Source organism: Panthera onca, chromosome D1 (genome assembly GCF_046562875.1).
Source record: "Panthera onca isolate mPanOnc1 chromosome D1, mPanOnc1 haplotype 2, whole genome shotgun sequence".
NCBI lineage: Eukaryota > Metazoa > Chordata > Mammalia > Carnivora > Felidae > Panthera > Panthera onca.
In genome coordinates, this window is record NC_138348.1 from 60,528,779 (window position 1) to 60,542,298 (window position 13,520).

Sequence of the window (13,520 nt, forward strand, 5' to 3'; positions counted from 1 at the left end):
GTTTTAAAATTAACTTTGCTCAACTCTTCCCAAGCCTGGAGAATTCCACTTTGGTTGTGAAAATTCAGCCAGAAAAAGATTCCAAACTAAATGCTGCGGGACTTCTTAGAATAAGCCAAAGGCTCCAGACCCCAACCACAGGTACCAGGCTTTCCCACATAGAATTCTGCAACCCAGCGCCACCTATTACAGGCCTTCAATTACAGCTTCTTCCAATTATTTATTCATTTCCCCAGGCACACACTGAAGCCGCGCTGGAGGTCAGCATTAGGTAATGCCCACAAGCATTCTAACCATTGCCAGCTCAAATCTCAACCACTACTGCAGGCCACAAAGACTCTTCTTTCTCGTTTCCCAAATCTCTTTAGAGACCTAAAACTACCACTCTGGTAATTTTGGCTCCAAAAGTCCGGGTAGGACCTAGACACCTATTATTTTTTAAAAGCACCATGGGTGAGTCAGATGAGTAATCTGGGTTGAGAACAACTAACAGAGAGAGTAGGTTATGCTGTAACAGATACTTTAGGAAGATTTAGTTCCACACTCATCTCGACCACTTTCCAGTTGTGAGATCTTGAGCAATTTAATTTTCTCTAAACCTCAGCCTCCTCAACTGAAAATGACTTGTGGGCATCAGATTAAAACAAGAAATGAGTTTCCCATTAAGACAAACAAACAAAACCCCTCATATTTGTAATGTTTTACAGTTTAGAAAATGTCTACTACTTTATGTCTACTATGTCAAATGACAAAAGCCTATTCATGATAGGGAATTATGATTATTCCCACTTTACAGATGAGGATACTGAGATTAAAATCAACTGGTAAAAGGAAAAGAAATCACAGAATAAATGTCAGAGATAGGACTCAATCTGGGTTCTCTAAGTCCAGTTCTAGACCATTTCTAGACCAAATACTTTAGTAAGGGCATACCACTTCAAAGACTGCCAACACTGGTTTGTATCCTGCCGGGACTAAATGAGGCACAGGGCGAAGGGCAAAAATGCTTGTTGTTTGAAAGATAATATCAACAAGCACAGAATTAAACTGAACAAAGGATCCAAACAAAAGGGGAAAGAAGCACTTATTTCATTTTGATGTATGCATTAATTATAGCCATCTAGGTAGGTGTTCTTTAAAGGGGTGCAATCTCTGGGCTCAGGGCATGCATAGAAAATCTGTAACTAGGGGATGAAAGAGAGGTTACTAGATTATTTCACAAGAGCTACTTATAACTCTATGCTTTCTACATCTATGCTTTGAATTTATAAAGATACAGCTTTGATCTTGAGCTATGAGATTTATTTTCAGACAGATTTGACCAAGGATCACTCAGCAAGAGTGTCCAAGCAAAACCTCTGGGTCTACAGCTTTATCGTTAATTAAAGTACTTTACAATGGCCTACTTTCTTTCCACCTACATATATAGCCCAATCCAATTTCATCTTTATAATCTTATTTATAGAATTACAGGATTTCAAAACTGTAAGAGACTTTATATGTCTACTGGTTTGACTCTAGTTTTTTAGATAAAGGCACTGAAGTCTACAGAGAAATAACTGACCCAAAAAAAGACAGCCAATTTATAACAGAACTAAGACCACAACCCAGATATTCAGAACCCCATCTCCCCATTCAGTACATAAGATCATCCCTTTCGTTCTCAATGATGTCTGAGGGTTATACTTGTACCTGCTGTTTTAGGCAAGAATCTTCTTTAAAAAAAAAAAAAGGTTTTAAAACCATACAATTCATCCATATAGTGTAAAATTCAGTGGCTTTTTGTATATTAATGGAGCTAGGGAACCATTCTCACAATCCATTTTAGAACATTTTCATCACCCCAAAAAGAAACTCCATACCTCTTAGCCATCACCCTCTGATCCCATCCGCCTCCTCCCACAGCGCCAGGCAACCATTCATCTGTTTTTTGCCTATGGACTTGCCTGGACATTTCATATAAATGGAATCATGTAATATATGGTCCTTTGTGACTGGCTTCTTTCACTAGCATAATGTTTTCAAAGTTCCCCCATGTTGTAGCATGGATCAGAACTCCATTTCTTTTTATTACCAAGTAATATTTCTTTGTTAGGATATGCCACATTTTATTTATCCATTCATCAGTTGATGGATATTTGGGTTGTTTCTACTTCTTAGCTATTATGCATAATGCTGCTATAAACATTCATATGTAAGTATTGTGTGAACATGTTTCCATTTCTAGGTCATATGGTAATTCTATGATTAATCTTTTGAGAAACTGCCAGACTGTTCTAAGTGGCTGTACCATTTTACACTCCCACCAGCAGTGTATGAGGGTTCCAATTTCTCCACATCTTTGTCAGCACTTGTTATTCTATAGTCATCCTAGTGGGTGTGAAATGACATCTCATTGTGGTTTTAATTTGCATTTCCCTGATGACTAATGATTTTGAGCATCTTTTCATGTGCTTATTGGCCATTTGTATATCTTCTTGGGAGAAATGTCTATTTGGATCCTTTACCCATTTTTTAATTGAGTTGTCTTTTTATTGTTAAGTTGTAATAGCTCTCCATATATGTATGATACAAGTCCCTCATCAGAAATATGATTTAAGAAAATTTTCTACCATTCTGTGAGTTATCTTTTAACTTTCCTGATGGTGTCCTTTGAAACACAAAAAATTTTAATTTTGATGGTATCTATGAGGCAGGAATCTTAGTTAGTCAGCAAGAACAATTCCAACTTTAATTTTAAAAGTCCTTTCTACTATATGTAGAAACTTGGGCCAAAGACCTACTTATTTATAGAGTTCAAGAATTATTGTTGAACCCAAAAGACAAATAAGCCAGTTAAGAAATGGGCAGAAGACATGATTAGACACTTTTCCAAAGAAGACATCCAGACGGGTAACAGACACATGAAAAGATGCTCAATATCACTCATCATCAGGCAAATACAAATCAAAACCACAATGAGATACCACCTCACACCTGTCAGAATGGCTAAAATTAATGACACAGGAAACAACAGGTGTTGGCGAGGATGTGGAGAAAAGGGAACCCTCCTGGACTGTTGGTGGGAATGCAAACTGATGCAGCCACTCTGGAGAATAGTATGGAAGTTCCTCAAAAAATTAAAAATAGAACTACCCCATTAGCCAGCAATTCCACTCTTAGATACTTACCCAAAGGATACAAAGATTCCAAGGGATACATGCACCCTGATGTTTACAGCAGCATTATCCACAATAGCCAAACTATGGAGAGAGTTCAAATGTCCACTGACTGATGAATTGATAAAGAAGATGTGGTATATATACATTGTAGAATATTACTTGGCCATCAAAAAGAATGAAATCTTGCCATTTGCAATGATGTGGGTGGAGCCAGAGTATATTATGCTAAGCAAAATAAGTCAATCAAAGAAAGACAAATACCATATGATTTCATTCATATGTGGAATTTAAGAAACAAAACAGATGAGAATATGAGAAGACAGGGCAGGGAGAGAAGAAAGGGAAACAAACCACAAGAAACTCTTAATGACAGAGAACAAACTGAGGGTTGATGGAGAGAGGTGGGGAGGTGGGCTAGATGGGTGGTGGATACTAAGGAGGTTGCTAGTTGTGAAGAGCAGTGGGTACTGTATGTAAATGATAAATCACTGAATTCTACTCCTGAACTCAATATTGCACTGTATGTTAACTAAAATTGAAATAAAAAAATAAAGTTTTCAGCCACTGGAAAAAAAAAAGAACTATGGTTGTTAAAGCACAATGTTAAAAATAAGCATCCACCTAAATTGAGGGATACAAAGTGACTATATATGTGGGAGAAGATTCTAGGGCAGGGTAATACCACCTAGATCATAGCCCCTGTATCCTAGGAAGTTAACCACTACTACATAAATAAATTAGCCAGAAAATGAAAGCTAGGCAACTTACCCCTATCTCTTCTATCTAGGCCCCCAAAGGGCTCACAATGAAGGTGGAATAGAGGAAAGGGTAAACACACACAAAGACACAAGCCCCAAATACTCAATAATAATCCTCAATAGTTCTCATTTCAGTTATTCAAGAATCATTTCCTATACGTAATATCACTGCCTATGAGACATCTCTATGTCAAGACATCTCAGATGCAAAGTGCCTAAAATTATCTTTTCACCTCAAATGCGATGTGTTTAAAGTCATCATCTTTCCTGCTCTCCAACTACAAACCTCCTGACTTGTTCCTCTTCCCGTGTTCCCTATTTGGTTAATAATACTATCATCTACCATCTTATACTGATCTATAGTTATGCAGTTATATTTTTCTGCAACGTAAGATATTTTCTGCAATTCACATTGTGCTTGTTATATTTGGCCTACTGCTTCAGAATCCCAATTCTGATTTTATCATATAGTCTAATGCCTCCCAGCTTCAATAAAGGAGTAAAGAGAAAGGGTACTAATTTTTGAGTACCTTCTGTGTGGAAGGTACTTAATTAGGAAATTTGCTGTAATCTTCACACAACAACTCTGTGAAATATTATCCCAATTTTAGAGATATGAAAATCCCAATGTTTCCTGCAGATAGGAAACTAAAAGTCAAAGGAGGTGACTCACATACCTAAGGTCAGAGAGCTGGTAAGTGATGAATACAGGATTTGAACCAGGTCCATCTAAATCAGAAGCTATGATAACTATTTATAAACAGAAAGCCAATTTTGTCAACACCCCACAAGAAAAGGACTTGCAAGCATGACTGAGAATTTTACCTCATATCAATAGCCATACCCAAACCTCTATTTCATGATCTTGTCCATAGGATCTCAGTGACTTTATGAGATACACTATTAAAATCCTGATTATTCTTCTAGAAGTTTTATCAGTAAAAAGAAAATGAGCCCACCTAGTATGACTTATCCTTAGCAAACTCATGCTGGGTCCTGCTTCCTTTTCTCAGCTATTACCTACCCTTCTTAACGATATTTAATCTCCAAATCTATGTGAGATGGGGGCATACGAATAAATAAGAGGCAATCAAGAATCAGAAAGACATTCCAAATGAAACTAGCTTGAGAAAAAAACATTTCTTGGAGCACCTGGTTGGCTCAGTCAGTTAAGCTTCCTACTTTGGCTCAGGTCATGGTTCACAGTTGGTGAGTTTGAGCCTTGTGTTAGGCTCTGGCACAGAGCCTGCTTCTGATCCTCTGTCTCCCTCTCTCTGTCCCTCCCCTACTCATGTTTTCTCTCTCTCTTTCTCTCTCTCTCTCAACATAAATAAATATTTACAAAAAAAATTTACAAATGAAGACATTCCAGTATTTCTTATATTTTGTGAGTTCATAAAAGTTTAATCACTTACTTAAAAAATAAGTAAATATTTGGTGTTAGATTGTCCAAACTCTGGTAACAGAATAATTATTTTCTTAGAATTTTGTTCAGATATAGTTAATAAAATATAAAAATAAGTCTATTTTCTATTTGACTTCAGCCACGTTAGGAAAGAAAGACAAAGGAAGTATTTAAGGGGAGAAAAGGCATTAAAGGAAAATTAAGTCAAGGAAAGGAGAGATCTTTTATCTAGGTTACAAAAAAAATTGTTTTAAGTATACAAATTGGAGGGTATTATGCTAAGTGAAATAAGTCAGGCAGAGAAAGACACATACCATATGTTTTCACTCATAGGTGGATCCTGAGAAACTTAATAGACGACCAAGGGGGAGGGGAAAGGGAAAAAAAAAAGTTACAGAGAGGGAAGGAGGCAAACCATAAGAGACTCGTAAATACTGAGAACAAACTGAGGGTTGAATGGCGGGAGGGGGAGGGGAAAGTGAGTGATGGGCATTGAGGAGGGCACCTGTTGGGATGAGCACTGGGTGTTGTATGGAAACCAATTTGACAATAAATTATATTTAATAAAATAAATAAATAAACAAAAAAAGCAAAAGAAAAATAAACAGAGTACACAAATGATGAGAAAAATGAAATACTGTACTTTTATCTCCAGGTAAGATGGATCGGTAAAATCGGTCCTTCTTTTTCTTCTCCTCTGGGTTTGGAGGCAGAGGTTTGGAACCGTGGTTTAGGGTTCCAGCATCTTTGCTGCCAGCTCCAATCATAGTGCTGGTGTTTCTCATCGGAGGGGCTGGAGGTTTGTCTTGAATGTCTAGGCCGTTATTTGACATCGTCACCACCACCAGCAGCTACTGGAATCAGAGAGAACAAAATAACTCTTTTATCATTTTCGTGCTAAAGGAAATATATATTAAAAAATTTTTTAAGTCCAAACTATACAACCCATCCTCCAGGGCCCAGCTCAAATCCTTCCACTGCACACCATAACTACTGCTGTCTGATTCAGTCAACAATACTCAAAGATGTAATACCTACTCTGTGCCAAGCACTGCTGAAAATTCACAAGGTTCTTGTTTTTCTCTAAGGCACTGGAGAGCACAGAGAACCACCATGATGTCATTTAAAAGGCAGAAATTTGGCCCAGCTAAAATATGAATCCCAAACTAAGTGTGAATCCCAGTGCCACTTACTAGCTTTAGAAGAATTTCTTAACCACTTGGGTTCCGTTTATTCATTCATTAAATAAAACTGCTAACAGCATTCTACATAGTAAGTCTTTGCCAACCTTTAATCCTGTAGCTTTAGGAAATCATGTTCCCTCTCTAGAATGGACTGTATCACTACATCAAAAGTCAGTAAAGCTGCCAATTTTGTTAATAGTCTTATTGGAACACAGTCATTCATTTACATATTGTCTATGGCATCTTTCACATTCCAATGAGTTGAGTAGTTGCAATAGAAACTATATGCTCACAAACCTAAAATATTTATCCAGTCCTTTTCAGGAAAACTTTGTTGAAGGGGGAGTTCTAGCCCCCTTGGCCTAGATCATCTCTCCAGTAAATTTGACCTGGTTCTAAACACATGATGGCCAATGCAGTAACCATCCTGTCATATACGGTGTTGAATTTACTGGTAATCTCCAATGCTTCTGGTAAAGGGAAGGAATAAAATCTTTAAAGGGGAATTCCTATCATGGTACCAATAGTTTTAATGAAGATAGGTGTTTTTACCTTAAATAAGTAAGTGTCCTTGACAATAGACAGGCATGAATGTGTCCACAATTAATAAAGTCTCTCATTATTCTTCTAGGTTACAGCAGAAATTGTATCTCTAACCATGACTACTTAGAATATACATTCTGAAGGGCGCCTGGGTGGCTCAGTCAGTTGAGCGTCCAACTTTGGCTCAGGATATGATCTCACAGCTCGTGAGTTGGAGCCCCACGTCGGGCTCTGTGCTGACAGCTCAGAGGCTGGAGCCTGCTTCTGCTTCTGTGTCTCCCTCTCTCTCTGCCCCTAACCCCTTCGCATTCTGTCTCTGTCTCTCTCAAAAATAAATAAACATTAAGAATATAAGTTCCGTGGAGTAAAATACAACAATGTTTTAGAGACGAACGTTTCTAATTAAAAAACAAACAAACAAACAAACAAACAAACATAAACCAACATAATAATCATCACAAGCTTTTTAGGAATACAGATGCCCTGTTTTGACCCCCACAAATTGTGATTTAGTATGACTGGGTTATGGTCCAAATTCTGTAATTTTAAGACTTAGTGATCCCAATGCCAGCCAGATTTGAATACCACGGCTGTAGATGCCAATTACATAAATACTATGAACAAAATTGAATCTTTTTTACATTTTCTAATAAATGCAGAACTAAATGATCACCTGCATCCATTTTGTCTTTTAATTATTTCTCTACATGCCATCAGTGATCTAAAATACAGCACTCCTCTACTTTAAAATCCATCACAAAAGCTAAAGTTCCTTACAAACTAAGCCATCACACCCGGACACAGCCCACATTCAAACTGTACCTTAGAAACCTCTATTCTCCTGATTTGCCAAGTAGTTTCTTACCCTCCTGCCAATGCTTCTTGTCAATGATTTCTCCCTCCTCTGACTGATAAAAATCTTACTCATCTTTCAGGGCCAAATTCAAGCTTTACCTCTTTGTGTAATTCATCCTCACCTACCTCTGGCAAACCAACTGCTCCTTACTTAAGAAATCAAATAAGCAAGGACAATCTTATTAATCTATACTAACTCTCTGGGTAGTGTGCTTTTTATCCATTTGTTCCAGCTTCACTTTGCAGATTTGCCTTTGCTTTCCCTTCCAGCCCCAACTCAAGTCCCTCAGCTCCCCTAAAGAGAATTTCCACAGGCTCAGTTCTCAAGTGTACTTTCCTACTCTGGACTGCCAGTTCCAAAATTACACTCCCCACAGCTACCTGATAGCCTAAGCAGGCCCTTCCTGCCTTTCTGGTCCTTCAGCCAACAGTTTCATTGAATGTAACTCCCTTTGAGGGCTATAGCCCAAGATTATGCCAAGAAAGGCTTCATCACCCTTTTTGATACAGGGTTTTCTTCATTTCTCAGTTCTTCCACCATACTTGGAGAATTCTCAGGGGCAGCCCTCCATTTTCAAAATGATTCCAAATTATTAAAACCTAAAATCTGTTGTTGGAATACAATGCTTGAATCCTCTGTACCACATTCCAGCCTAGGTCACCCAGCCTATGCTTGAAAACTTCCAATTTTAGGAAATCTACAGTCTCAAAAGACAGCCTATTCTATCTTTGGTCACTTCATTTAGAGTTCTTACTTATATTAAGTTCTATCTATTTCACACTGCATTGCAATTATCTGTTTAGACATTTCCTCCCCATACACTCCCTCCTCTGCCAGACTTAGACTATGAACTCCTCAAGAACAAAGTTCAAGGATGCTTGGATGCTATGAACAAAAACTGTTCTGTCAGTTAAGCCTTGGACTCTTGGGACTCTTGATTTCAGCTGAGATGGAGCCCTGTGTCAGCCTCTACACTGACAGTGCAGAGCCTGCTTGGGATTCTCTCTTTCTGTCTCTCTTCACTCTTCCTTGCTTATGGGTGCACACACACTCTCTCTCAAAATAAGTTAGTAAACGTTAAAAAAAAAAGAAGAAGAAAGTTCAGTCATATTTATTTCTCAATCCTCAACACCAGGTCTGGAACAGAATATTCAAAAAGAATGAAATCTTGCCATATGTAACAACATGGATGGAACTAGAGTGTATTATGCTAAGCGAAGTAAGTCAGTCAGATAAAGACAAATATCATATGATTTCACTCATATGTGGAATTTAATAAACAAGACAGATGAACATAGGGGTAGGGAAGGAAAAATAGGATAAAAACAGAGAGGGAGGCAAACCATAAGAGACTGTTAAATACAGAACAACCTAAAAGTTGCTAGAGGGGAGATGGGAAGGGGATGGGCTAGATGGGGGATGGGTTTTAAGGAGGGCACTTGTGATGGGCACTGGGTGTTACACATAAGTGATGAATCACTGAGTTCTACTCCTGAAACCAATACTACACAGTATGTTAACTAACTTGAATTTAAATAAATTAATTAAAAAAAAAGAAAACTCAATAGGGGCACCTGGGTGGCTCAGTCGGTTGAGCGTCCGACTTCAGCTCAGGTCATGATCTCACAGTCCGTGAGTTCGAGCTCTGCATCAGGCTCTGTGCTGACAGCTCAGAGCCTGGAACCTGCTTCAGATTCTGTGTCTCCCTCTCTCTCTGCCCCTCCCCTACTCATGCTCTGTCTCTCTCTGTCTCAAAAATAAATTTAAAAAAAAACATTAAAAAAATTTTTTTAAATAAGAAGAATACTCAATAAAGATTTGTTGAACAAATGAACAAAGAGCAAGTAAACAAATAAATGAATAAATAAAAACTACTTCTATTTGTTAGTCCTAAATCTTACCTCACAGCTATTCCAAAAAGTCTATTGCTTCTTCCCCAGACTGAACTTTAGATACTTGAAAACATCTTTCAAAACCCCCCAAATCTATTTTCTCAATGCTAAACACTGTCAGTACCTTCAACTACACTCACAGAACACAATTTTATATCTTCCTGATCCTTCCCTCTGAACTTACTTGGACTTAATGTTTCTATACTACTTTCCAGTTTCCCTGCAGCCCTCCAAGCAGTCTTTTCCTATGGTTCCTCCACCAGTCTTTACTCTCTTTACACTTCATAGATCCCCTCACTGGTCATTTTGTCCATCTACATTCAGGACAATAACTGGCACATGTTTAAAACTATGCCATTTTAAACTTTTTTTTTTTTTTTTTTTTTTTTTACAGGAAAACAAGTCCAAAACATCAATCTTGAGGGGAGAAAGGAAAAACATACTCAACTCTTAAATAAGGAGACCAAACACATCTTAAATCTTCTAACAGTCTGTGCAGGCCAAAGATCTGAGAGGATAACAAGCCCATGCCTTCTGACATGCTGCAGTATAAAGCTAGGTTCAAGGCCAACATTTAGAATGATCATTCAGATGGCACCCTTCTACCCATCCTAGAGAACAAACTGGTAATACAGAGGGGGAAAGATAGACTGACCACATTTTACCAATACCCCAGAGGCTTAGGGAGCCTAATAATTTATGAGAAACTAATTATACTGAAGTATTATGAATCAACTGAATGGCTCTATAATACATGCAGGATCACTGTGAGGTTTCAAAAAGGCCATTGGTAGGACAATATAATAAAAAGATGACTGGAGGCTAAAATCAAGAGACCTGGATTTAAGTCCTAGCTCTGCTATTTACTAGCTACAATTCTAATAAAAGTCCCTTCACCTATGAGGGGCAATCTGTTGTTTCCCACTATGTAGTCACTAGACAGATACTGGTCAAGAAGGCAATCAAGGAAGGGAAGTGATTTGATGTCTCCTTTGCCATAAAAAGCATAAAGACATCGTGCTTGGGCAGAAAGAAGGGGAAGAAAACACTTTTCAAGTAGCCACTATGTGTAAGGTACTTTACATACTAGATGAAACTGGACAGGGACTGAGGGAAGAAGTGTGCACACCAACCGCTACTTCCTTCCACTTTATCACATCTGGATGCCACAGCCACAGTATAAAGAGCCAAGATACACATAACACCAAAGCCAGAAGCAACCTTAGAAGCCACCTAATCTGACCCTCTCATATAACAGATAGGAACACTGAGGTCCAAAACACAGAATGAAATTGCTTAAGATCGCACAGCAATTTAAAGGTGGGGGTTCCAATGTTTTCAGACTCTGCCAAACAATTTTCCAAATATACCTGACGTAACTGTAGCGCCTTTGTAACTTTTCTTTTTTTTAATGTTTGTTTGGTTGGTTTGAGAGAGAGAGAAAGAGACAGACAGCACACAAGCAGAAGAGGGAGAGAGTGAGAATCCCAAGCAGACTCCAAACTCACAGGCTCCACACTCAACAGACTGAGCCACCCAGGCGCCCTGCCCCTTCGTACCTTTTCTGACCTGAATTCTGCTACTCTTGATTTAGGTAAGTCAAATCTAGCCAATGGCAAATATACAACAATATAAACATGTTTGGGCTGGATGTGATTGATATTTACTAATGTCTTCCATGAGGCTAAGCATGTGAAAGTTATGGACACCTTTTGCTATCACTGCAGATTCTTCATTTAAGTACAATTCAAATCAATAAATTTTTACTGAGTACTTACATATAAGCTGCCATGTTGGAAACCAGGGACACAGAGATAAATAAAGGAATATGATCTAACTCTAGAGGTTCTCACAGTCTAGTAAGCAAGATAGGATCTAGAAAAGCACAATGCCAGGCCACTTGTGAATAGTGCTGTAAGAGCAGGATAAGCAGTAAAATGTCAGAAGACACAAAAAGGAAAGACTATATTGAATTTAGGTGATCAGCAAGGCTTCATAGAAGAGGTGATGTTAAAAGGAGGGGCTTAAAGAATAAACAGGTCAGACTGGTGGTCTTTGACTCTGGATTATTAGAACCCCCTATGAGCTTTTTAAAGCACCAGCCAAAGTACTTAGGGGGAAGTACACTAATATTTGCAATTTACTTTGAAATGCATTTAAAAAAATAAGATGGATTAATGAATGAACACAGGGATGTGATATACTTGTCCATATATAACTTATAATGAATGTGATAAAGCAAATACTTGAAAATGTTAATGGCAGAAGAATCTAGGTGGTGGGTATACATGTATTCACTGTAAAATTCTTCCAACTTTGCTGTACTTTTGGAATTTCTCCTAATAAAAAGTTGGGGGGATGGATACCAATGCTGAGCTCTGATTTAACTGGTGTAAAATAGGCCCAGGCATTGGTATAGTACCTGAACCAAACAAAACAGTCAATAAATAAATGGATGATTTTGACAGAGAATGATAAAGGCAAGTGCATCCCAGACCACAGGAAGAGCAACCGTGAGAGTACACTGTGGTAGAACACAACATGAAAATGAAAAAGTAGGACACAGTGATCACAGAGAGCCTTTTATGTTCTGTAACACATACAGCACTGGTCAGAAAAATGGTCCCTTCTAAGCAGTTCTAGATCCATGCAATGAATGTCCCGTGTTAAAAATAAAAGATGACACTTGATTTAAAAAGGCTGTGGAGAGATGACAATGAAAAAAGAGGTGTTGCCTGGAGGAGGGGACCAGCTGCCATCTGTCTGCACAGAGGACTCTGCGCTGACTTGAGCTCACACAATGGGACTTGGAGTTTAGAAGAGTCCTCTGAACTGCCTAACAGGGTTGCTAAAATTCTAAAAACCAGTGTCCCTGCAAAACCTCTTGAACTAACTGTCTTTGCAAATAGGATTTCAGCCATCATTTGACACTGACAGTTTAATAACCAGTAACATTCTAAAACACTTTGGAGTTTACAGAAAACATGGAAATCTATTTGGTTGGTATCATTTTTCTCATTCATTCATGCAAATATTTATTCATCACCTACTGTCTGCCAGGCTGTGCTAGGTGCTGGGGATAAAACAGTGAACAAGTCAGAAGAAGCAAAATGTCAGAGATGGTGCCAGTCACCCAGAGCCAACAGAGGCGGGGATCTGAAATGTAGTCTGTGTGACCAGAGGACCACCTCTTTTTCAACTACACCACATGTCACTGTTCACTCTAAAAGCAAAGGAATGGGCTAGATAACCTCTAATAATCCCTCAGGCCATTATTTAAAATGAAAGAGAGAAAGGAAGAAGAGAAAATAAAACCTATTCCATATATTAACCACATCTGTCAGTCAACAACTCAAAGCAGCTGAGACTGGCATGACCAACACTCCACCCAGAACTGGGGAGTACTGCATGCCCTTGACACCTGGTTATGAGAATCTGATCTTTAATTAAATTGTGCCAGGAGGCTTTCTTTGGCAGGAGCCTGGAATGCTGCAGTCTTGAATTTGCTGAGGGATGTCCTTCTGACACGTCAAAGGCACTCCCGCTATGCAGCCTCCAGCCACTTGTTCTGGTTTAGCAACAAGAAAGCAACTGCTGAAGTAGCAGAGAGGAAAACTGTGGAGGCTGTTTCTGGGCTGTTAGGAAAGCTACTTTAATTTCTGACCCTCAGTTTCCTCTCATGTAAAATATACATAAGACTATGTACTTTATACAGGTATGA

General features: G+C 38.5%; 1 protein-coding gene across 5 annotated transcripts in view; it reads right to left on the minus strand.

Moving 5' to 3' along the window:
- The window catches only part of PAK1 (p21 (RAC1) activated kinase 1), a 155,415-nt gene that overhangs the window by 62,448 nt on the left and 79,447 nt on the right, over nt 1-13,520 (minus strand). For 3 of the 5 annotated variants that reach the window (XM_060605534.3, XM_060605537.2, XM_060605533.3), the window contains exon 2: nt 5,968-6,178. In XM_060605534.3, coding sequence (XP_060461517.1) covers nt 5,968-6,157 — 190 coding nt within the window. In that variant the 5' untranslated portion in view covers nt 6,158-6,178. The remainder of the gene's footprint in view (nt 1-5,967; nt 6,179-13,520) is intronic. The other 2 variants (XM_060605536.3, XM_060605535.3) reach the window with 1 other exon arrangement.